We start from the raw sequence: 9945 nt of genomic DNA, 5'->3' as shown, positions 1-9945 counted from the left end.
CGTCTCTGCATATCTTTATCACAAAGACACCAAACTGGTATCAATCCTCTGCAAAAAAAAGCATATTCCCCAAGTCTGAATGTCAAAAATTAAGTCTGATAAATGAATTAAACATGTCATCATTAATTTGAGTCAAGTGACATTATCTGGTTACTAATGTAGCAGGAAAGGTAAACAAGATTTTTAAGACAAATGCTTTACTGGTTCATAAAGATGAATAGTTATTCGGCGTCGGGTGAAGGCTGAGCTTTAACTCAGCTTTTATGTCAGCCGCGCTGACTGCTATTCTTTCTGAGCAGAGATTCTGGTGCCGTAAATCTGCATAAAAGGCAGAGGCGTGCCGTCGACGTAACGCTAAGTGTTTCCTACAGGGATTAGGATTCAAACCTGTGACCTGGAGTTCACTGCCGCCCCCTTCCTCTCCTCATGGCAGTTGCACGAGCTGTTTTACGGTGGATAAATCAACCCCCGAGCCCTTTTAACGATGGGACGTAACCATTAGGATCCATATTTCACCTTGACCGCACGTCTGGCTGTGTGTGTGTGTGTGTGTTTGTGTACATACTTGCGTGGCCTGTGTGAGGCTGTGTTTGTGTATGACCCGGTGTCCACCTAAGCGGCCCAGCTTTATGATAGTCCCCATTAACCCGGGGGAACAGGGCGACAGATAGCGTCACCCCACGTGGAAATCATACTTCATTTACCCCTGTTCACACCTCCTCTACCCCACCCCCCCCCCATCTGTCCATGTTCATATACTGTACCAGTCCTGTCCCCTTTTTATGCTGCCATCAGCCTCTTGTTTCCATATCCTTCTCTTTCTTCTCTAATCCTCCCTGTTGTCTCCTATCTTTTTTTTCCCTTGTCCCATGCCTTCGTCCACCCTTACCCATGTCCTTCCTCCATGTTTCTCCCCCAACTCTATTTCCCCTCTGTCTCCTCCCTGTCTTTTTCTAACCCAGTCCTGTCATGTCTTCATGTCCTGATTTTACCATGTTTCTAGAGGCTGCAACTGGCTGACCCACAACATCAGACCAAAGCAGTGACCTGGGATAAACCCATTGTCCTCAGTGCGAACGGGTCAACATGTGTATTTCCTCCTGGCTTTGTGAAGAGGAAAGGATGTACGTAGAGACAGCAAGACAGTTAGACGGAAAGTGTGTACAAGTAATAGAGAAAGATAGAGATTAACCTGAGGGCCGAATGACTCCTTACCTCAAAAGTGAATCAAAAGAATCGTGGAAAATGGGGGGAGGGTGGTTATAAAGGAATACAGATTGTCAGCATTCAGCATTACAAAATAACTTTACAGAGACAGGCATCTAAAGAACTAATTGAGACGAGGAGTATAATAGATTCAAAGGTCAAAGGTTTTTCCTGAGCTTTCGGCCACACCTCTCTGTCTTCATCAGCAGATTCAGTTGTCATGGAGACCGTTTAGTTGTTATCCAAAATGCCAACAGCTAAACTATCTCCATGACAACTGATGAAGGCCAGGGGTTGTGGCTGAGAACTCTGTGGGAAAAAAAAGTGGATCTCGAGATAGAGAATAGAATAGAAAACGTGGAGAGCTGAGTGAGGGTCGTCTATCCATCATTGTTTGACATGGTGGTGTGTGTGTGTGTGTGTGTGTGTGTGTGTGTTTTAATAATTAATAAAGGTTAGCAGTCTGCCCTTCCCTCCGTGGGTCTGAGATACTGTGCGAGCCTGGGGAAGCTCAACACACACACACACGGTTATTTAAAGGAATAGCATAATCCCTGGGTGAGACGCGATGGCGGCTAACGTCACGGCCGGCTGATTTAGCCACTCACCATTAACCCGTCCCACGCGTATACACACACCACGAGAACAAACGAACGAGGACAAGAGAGGAGAGAGAAAAGAAGGATGCAAGGGGTAAAATTAGATATTTCGATAGAGACGCTCCTTGACAAACACGCGCACACACACACAAAATGCGTCAGTTCGACTTTGTGTGTGTGTGTGTGTGTGAGAGGGACTGGAAGCAGGGGATCAAATAAAAGCAGAAAGTGTTGTGTGTGTTATATCATAAAACCAACCTCATTCTATATCACACACACACACACACACACACACACACACACACACTGTCTCTCCCTCTCCCAGGCTCTCTGCATGGTAGCAGCCATCATTGAAAGTGACAGTGGGAATTTGGTCCAATTTGTAGTAAATCTGCCTTTAATGACGACCAGCGTTTGCTGAATGAAAGAGCTGTGGGTATGGAAACGAAAGTGTGTGTGTGTGCGTGTGTGTGCGTGTGTGCGTGTGTGTGTGTGTGTGTGTTTGATTACGACTGCCAACCTGTCCTCCCTTGTGACTGTGAGCTCTGCCGCTTGTTCATGGGCCACAGCTTCTCATGTAAGGACATGGAAATCACACACAAACGCACACACACACACACACACACAGTTGAGCAAATGGAAATCTATCATGCCCTGTACACGTCAGGTGGCTCGTGGGGGGCAAAGTAATCTACATACCCCGTCACCCCCTCCTCCTCATACCCCTACTCCTCTTCTTCCTCCACCTCCTCCTCCTCCTCCATAATCAATTTGCCTCCACAAGAGCAGGCCCCACACCTCTCCAGCAGACGACACAAAAAGGCAAAAAGCAATCAGTATCTTGAGGTTAGCACCATCCCTCCATTCCTCCTGCCATCCATTCCACCAAACTCCCTCTGAAAAAAAGACTTATTCATCTCTCTCTCTCTCTCTCTCTCGCTCTCTCTCTCTCCTCCTTTGGTAGGGAGTGGAGGTGGGAGGGGCTGAGGTTCCTGTCAATTCAAACTCAGTCTGTCTCAGTCATGACGATTCCTCACTATAGTGACAAAGTAGTGTGAATAACGCAAAATCGTGCAAATGAACAAAACATCATTCCACAGGGAACTATTTATGGGAAATGTAGGAACCAGTGTTTTTGGACGTTGACCCATACTAGGGAGTAAAAGTCTTGATATATCGGCCGTTGTAACTTTTTACTTTTATGCAGATGACACCAAAAAAAACTAATCTGATCCCTTGTAGCTATACTGTATGACTACTTCCTGTTTGTGATTTAACAGGTTCTTGCCCCTCCTTTAGGTTCAGCAAGTTCAGAGAAGGTATGACGTGGTGGGACACATTCCAAATTGCTTTGTCTCCCGTCTTTCATTCCTCCCTCCCTCTCCCTTTCCTCCCGTCTGTCTGTGTGTTTGTTTCGCTTTGCTGTGCTGCTCATTTCCACACTCCTCTCCATGCTTTGACATGGCAGGCAGCTGGAATTTCCAGCTCCCATAACCCTCGCCATCAAAAATTCATAGAAGCAGGCAAACAGACGGCAGCGACGCACCGACTCTCCCATCACTCCCTCTGTTTCTTTCTCCCGTTTTCTGTCTTCTTTCATCTTTCCCCCGCTCGATCTCCCTCTTTATGTTTCCCCGCTCTTCCTCCCTCACCACACCTCTGTCTCTCACCTCACATTTTCATCTCCTTCTACCTCTCCCCCCCCCCTTTTTTTTTGTTGCTCCCTTTCATCTGTCCATCACCCCCTCTGTCATTGTGGCAATTTTCTTCCATCGCAGCTGCCGTCCTCTCACGCTCTCTCTTCCTCTCTCCCTCTCTCCCTCCTTCTCTTGTCGCTGTTTGACACTGTCAACAAGCAGGTAGAGGTGGCTGTTATTGTTGATGCCTCTGCAGAGGTTCCAGGTAATGAATAAAATAGAGAGGGAGAAGTAGAGAGAGATGACAGAGACAGAGATAGAAAATGGGAAAGAGAGATGGTGGTGGTGGCGGTGGGGGGGTGTTGGCAGATCCCCTGCATTACACAGCAGCTTGACTGTGTCACCCATGTTTATTCTCTTTGTTGGTGGAGGTGAGGCCCGCTGTGCAGCTTTCACACACACAAGACAATATGCAGGTGCAAACACACGTCCACAGGTACACACACACTGAAACAGTAAGACACGTTTTCACAGACATGTTCGCCACACACAAAGACATATAATACCTACACACACACACACCTGTATATACTGCACACTGACACACGTGCACACTCTCGCCAGCACTAGCTACTGATCTCAGATCACAAAGGAATTAATCACATCAGATAACTAAAACGACAACCAATGACTAATAAGTCATTTGCAGCAGTTTTGCAAAAAACAAAAATGCATTCACAGCACCTCCATTGCTCTATCTCATTGTACATTCCTCCCTAACCCTGTGCAGCTATGCATTATATTTCTGTTCTATATTTTCCTTGTCTTGCTCTCATGCCTGTAAATTCTTCTCTCAGATAAGTGACATATAAATAAGGCTTCTTATTCTTATTATCCACCCATCCAGCCATTGAAAAAGGAAATCCCTTGTCTACCAAGGCATGCTGTCAGATTAGAGGCCGCGCTCAATTCAGTTTCAGGCACACTCCATGGTTTGCCACTGTCTGTCTGTCAGTCTCTGTGTGTGTGTGTGTGTGTGTGTGTGTGTGTGTGTGTGTGTGTGTGTGTGTCCGAGGGGGTCTGGAGTGCTAACAGGATCTCAAAGCAAACATGACAACCCTGTCTTGCTTTGTCAACGTCAAGCCTGTCGCAACGCTTGGAGAAGCTCGGAGAAATGTATCTCTGTGTTTGTGGTGAAAGTCAGAGAGAGAGAGAGAGAGAGAGAGAGAGAGAGAGAGAGAGAGAATGGGGAAAAGAGAAGGAGGAGAGGGCCACCAAAAAGGACAGGTAGGAACAACAGATCAATTGAAAGAGAAAGCGGAGGAGGAGTAAATCAGATGTACAAGTGAAAACGCGATGAGAAATAAAGTAACGTGGAAAAACACTCGAACATGTCTTTCTGTCTTTTTTCTTACAGTCTTACAGCCCCCGCCCCCCCCCCCCCCCCCCCAATCTCTTTCCCTATAATGTTTACAAGTCAGCCGATTGTCCTCCACATATTTCAGAGTCAAAGTGGCTGTGAGCTGACAAATCACTGCAAAATCAGTTCTTTTCTGCTTCTCCAACTGCAACAAACGATATGCGTGTGTGTGTGTGTGTGTGTGTGTGTGTGTGTGTGTGTGTGTGTGTGTGTGTGTGTGTGTGTGTGTGTGTGTGTGTGTGTGTGTGTGCAATGATTGCCTCAGTAAAGAATTTCCTGCTAATGTTCTTGGTAACATTAACAATCATCATCAAATAGAGTAGCAGGAGATGGATAAAAGGTAGAAGAGAGGACCGATGGATGAACGTGAATAAATGTGTAAACAGGTCGCTAAATGAAATCTAGCATATTGGTGTTTCTGGTGCTACCTTCCAAAAAAATACATAACATCTTAAAGATGAATGATCTGTCAAACATATGTCAGCACACACTATAGAGGCATGCAAACAAGCAGACAGGACACATTAGACCAGATTCAACACTGAGCTACACAACAATAAAGACTTGTCTTCTCTCTCTACTGCAGTAAGAACCCCTCACCCAAGGATGGAGCAGCCACCCCAGGAACCCCCAAGGTGAGACGAGGCTCCATTTCTTAACATGTAATATGATGATGATGATGATGATGATGTATTTGGAATATCATTTTTTCATTCAGGCTGAAATAAATGAGTCTTACATCGTAGTGTAGTTCTTTCCTGTCCCACTCAGAGAGCTGTTGCTCTTATGCCTCTGTTCCTCTCCGCTGGACTGAGGGGAAATCAGCTGTACTGTAGGCCTCTGTCTTATGGCTCACACACACACACACACACACACACACACACACACACACACAGAAGAGTACCAGTCTCCTGTGGTCCAACAGGCAGCAGAGCCAAGAGGCACTGTACTGTGATTGTTCCAATTAGAGAGGCCGAAATGCAGACAGACAGAAAGGGAGGGGGAAAAAAGAGAAAAGACAGATAACGTCAAATTGTAGGAAGACAGAGCGATGATTCCACCCAGTCGGCATTCCCCTGAAGTGTCTGTATCCACGAACTCATCTGAACACATTGAAGATGACCTTTCCATAATCCTTAACACGATCTCTAGGTAGACACTCATTTCAGAGGACTTTGAATAAGCTGTAGGGGCTATGGGTGGACCTGATAGCTCGATAACATAATGCACCTAATAAAATACAGGAAAAAAGAGAAAACTAAACTATTCCTCAGTACAGAGGATGTTGTATGTTGTACAGATTGTAAAACCTTCTGATGCAAATGTGTGACTTTGGGCTCTATAAATAAAACTTGACTTACTTAGGCTCGAACATGAACTGCTAAAGTATGAGCATTTGTGGAAATTGGAAAAGTTCTTTAAATGTGGAAATCATTACTTCAGAGAGCTTTATAATACAGTTAACAACTCCTGTCTCTGGATTATCACTTACACTCCTTTCATACTGGGAAGTGCCACTGGAATACTAGAGTCAAGGAAATTGTGGTGACTTGATCCAACATGGCCATTGAATAGTATATGTAGCTCTACTTTGCTCTTCATTATTGTGCCAATTTTCCTGAACGTTCCCCTAAAGCTATCAGGAGCTTCATCATTTGTAACTAAAGACCTTGTGAAAGTCAGATGCCCTGCCGCAGAAAAAGTGCATCCGACGTGCACATGATTGCAGCAGAAGAGCTCTAGCATAATTCAGGGGGATCTATTTTCATTCCCACACACCTTTGGGTGCTGACCCAGGCTTAGAGCGGCACTCACAGCACCGTGGGTGGGATTGTTCCCCAAAGAGGCCGAAAGAGCAGCAGCGAGCGCCGGCCTTCCTCTCCGGCCGTGACTGCGCATCTCACCGCTGTTGTTTAGTATTCAGCAGCAGGATATGGCGAATGGAGAGGGCCAGTCTGAAGCACACAGGCCTGCTGTCGCCGTCTCCGCCTCGGTATGCACCACACACCCCTGTTAGACCGGAGATTAACCCCAACGCACCTCCTTATGGGGTGTTCGGCCCACTTTCTGTACTCCTTGCCAAGCTGGGGTGAACGGGTTAGACTGAAAACATGCGATATCTGTAGGGCCACACACACACACACACACACACACGTTGGATACCACTCCATCTCACATGCATGTGAAAAGATTTAGAGATTGTTCTTTTCTGTTTGCCTCTTTTTATGTGTTTCTTATTGATTTACGCAAACAAACCACAGATTTCGACATATTTACACAATGTAAATTCACAAATCTCACTTTATTACAGTCAAATTTGGAGTTCAGATTTCTGCACCATGAGGTGTAAATCCAGGTACTCACCTGAACGTAGCTTTAAATGCAACCTTTTTTGCAGCTGATTTTTTTGTTTTTGCATGTTGATTTAATTGGTTGGTTTAAAAGACCAAAATTTCAGTTCTTCATTCAGAATCTCTTCGTAGAGTACCGTTAAATGTCATATTCTAATGATAAAACTTAAAGCATATTCCCAGAACGCCCCCAGGTAAATGATTCCTGACCTTTTTAAACCTCAGTAAAAGAGGAAAAGAAGACCACACACTCACACACACCGCACACACACACCGCAAACACACACAGAGGCATAAAAGCATCATGCATAATGTCCAATTTACTGTGGCAGCACTGGAGGTTGGTCATTTCTCACATATTATTATTAGATTACTGCTGTCGAGCACTTAAGCCTCTGCTCTGCCCCTTTCCACTTGATTAATAGGAGACGACTGTAAATACAAATATTTCATGGCTGCCTTGTAAAAAAAAAAAAGCAGCAGCAGCAGCACAGGCACACATGAAAATACAAGCACACACACACACACACACACACAGCTAGAGCTCTGCCAGGACTAAGCCTTGTAAAAAAAAGTGATATTGCTCCTCTTGTCTTCCCCTGTTCACATCATTATCTGCTTGCTTCTTGTTCACTTGAGGAATTCCCTGGATCGTCTTTGTCACAGAGTGGGTTAGCAGAGGATATTGTTTTATATGTGTGTGTCTATGAGCGAGAAAGAGGGAGGGTGCGTGCAAAGTGTTGTGAGACAGATTTATGGACAGGCAGTGTCCCGTAATGTCAGACAGTAACGCTCCTCCTTTTTCAGATGTTTACCCTCCCTCCCTCCTCTTCTCCCTTCTTCCTCTCTTTTCAATCACTCGTTCTTCCCTAACTCCTCTTAACGTCCCATAAACATTAACTCTAATCAGTGGAAGGGACTTTATAGACAAAGTCAGGCAGGTTACAGTCATCATCAGCGATGTGTCGCTCTCAGCATCTGTGGCAATAACACTCTTGAAATTCTCCAAGGGTAAAGATTCGCCATTCATGTTTTTCTTTATTTGATCTGTTGTAATACAGAAACAAACTTCAGATTTTAGAAATTAAATACTTTGATATGTGTCCATTTGACACACGCAAAAAATATTTTACTTTCATTTTGTTGTAGTTTTATTTTACAGTCGGCAGTTATTGTAAATTTTGCTTTAAATTTAGCACTGTTTTCATCTTTTACTCTTCAACTGCTTTCATTTCTCATTCTACAAAAGACAATCCAGCTGTTTTCAGTTGTTACTCAACTGACATTTCACCTTCTTTTGTCTCTTACTCTTGAAATGACAGTTCAACTGCTTTCACCACTTAGATGTCAGCTGACATTTTGGTTGCATTCATCTCTCTCTCTCTTCAACTGCCACCTCTCCTTTCAATGCTTACACAACTTACACTTCAAACCCTTTCAGGTCTCAGATCTTCAACGTTGAACAACAACAAAAAACGTCTTCCTCTCTTCTAACCCACACAGCTTCTACTGTTCATAAATGACTACTACTGCAAAACATGCTTACACTACAGCCGACATTTTAACTGACTTTCAGTTTATACACTTGAAACGGCACCAATTTCTTTCAGGATTTACTCAGCACCAGCAACATTGACATTTCAACTCCTTTCAGTGTTGAAAGAACTGCAGCTGAATCTTCATCTCCTGTCAGCACTGAAATTTCAACTAATACTTCACTCAGGACTTACTTACACTTCAACTTCTTTTAGTACTTCCATATTAACTGATATTTCGATGTCTTTCACGATTTGCATTTTGATTGCCACTTCAACTACAACTTTCATCAGCCAGCATGTGTTTGTTTTGGAAATGTCGCTGTTTCCAGTTGTTGCGTTGAGTTTGTATGAGACTTATGGACATGTTCAATTATTCAAACGATCTTATTGTCAAGTCATGAAATTGTATGTTGTCCTTAAATCTAAAAGCATTTTTGAAACAGCATTACTCTTGCCTCGTCCGTGTTTATTGATTATTCCCATGCAGCAACTGTCAAGCGAGGACAGGTTCTGCTGTAATCATTGCTCCAGAGGTGATAATATAACAAGATCATCTGCATATAGAAGACATTTTATTTCTCTCTCTCTCTCTCTCTCTCTCTCTCTCTCTAGTCAATGCTGTTGTCGGTGCACATCAAGCGTGAGGGCGAGTCTCCCGTGGTCTCACCCCTGTCCTCTGAAGACATCCACCACTCCGACAGATACCAGGTCACACTCGCACACACACACACACACACACACACACACACACACACAGAAGGGTTGAATGACAGTCAGTCTAGACTGTTTGTCCCTTAGGTCACATCTCCAGAGTAGTATACAGCTCACTTTCTCTATCATTTTCCTTCTTTTGGCTATTTTTTCCAGTTATAGTGAACGTGTCCTGCGTTAACAGCATAGTGTGTTTACAATGCACTAGCAATAGCACTAATTGAATTCTACACCCTACCTATAATTAACTTTACTTGCATGTCATATCCTCAGCTAATACCTACTGCTACTCATCCTACCTGGATTTCCCCAAGCAACTGCTTTTACACTTCAAAAGTGTTGTTGGCCTAGGTAGATACATTTCTTAACACATTTAACGGTGTAGCATGCACATCATCAGTGAGCAGCATTTTATTGTTCAATATGGGATTCTATGGGAGATGGTGTTTAATGTTTTAAGCTGAGATGATATCTTCTGTTTCT

General features: G+C 44.1%; 1 protein-coding gene across 2 annotated transcripts in view; it reads left to right on the top strand.

Annotated features, from left to right (window-relative positions):
* rnf220a (ring finger protein 220a) overlaps positions 1-9945 on the top strand; it is a 138975-nt gene that overhangs the window by 99103 nt on the left and 29927 nt on the right. For both annotated transcript variants that reach the window (XM_070919172.1, XM_070919171.1), the window contains exons 3-4: positions 5449-5497; positions 9364-9459. In XM_070919172.1, the coding sequence (XP_070775273.1) occupies positions 5449-5497; positions 9364-9459 (145 nt within the window). The remainder of the gene's footprint in view (positions 1-5448; positions 5498-9363; positions 9460-9945) is intronic.

The sequence above is a fragment of the Enoplosus armatus genome, chromosome 14 (genome assembly GCF_043641665.1).
Source record: "Enoplosus armatus isolate fEnoArm2 chromosome 14, fEnoArm2.hap1, whole genome shotgun sequence".
In the NCBI taxonomy this organism is placed as follows: domain Eukaryota; kingdom Metazoa; phylum Chordata; class Actinopteri; order Centrarchiformes; family Enoplosidae; genus Enoplosus; species Enoplosus armatus.
This window is presented reverse-complemented; position numbering and strand designations above follow the sequence as displayed.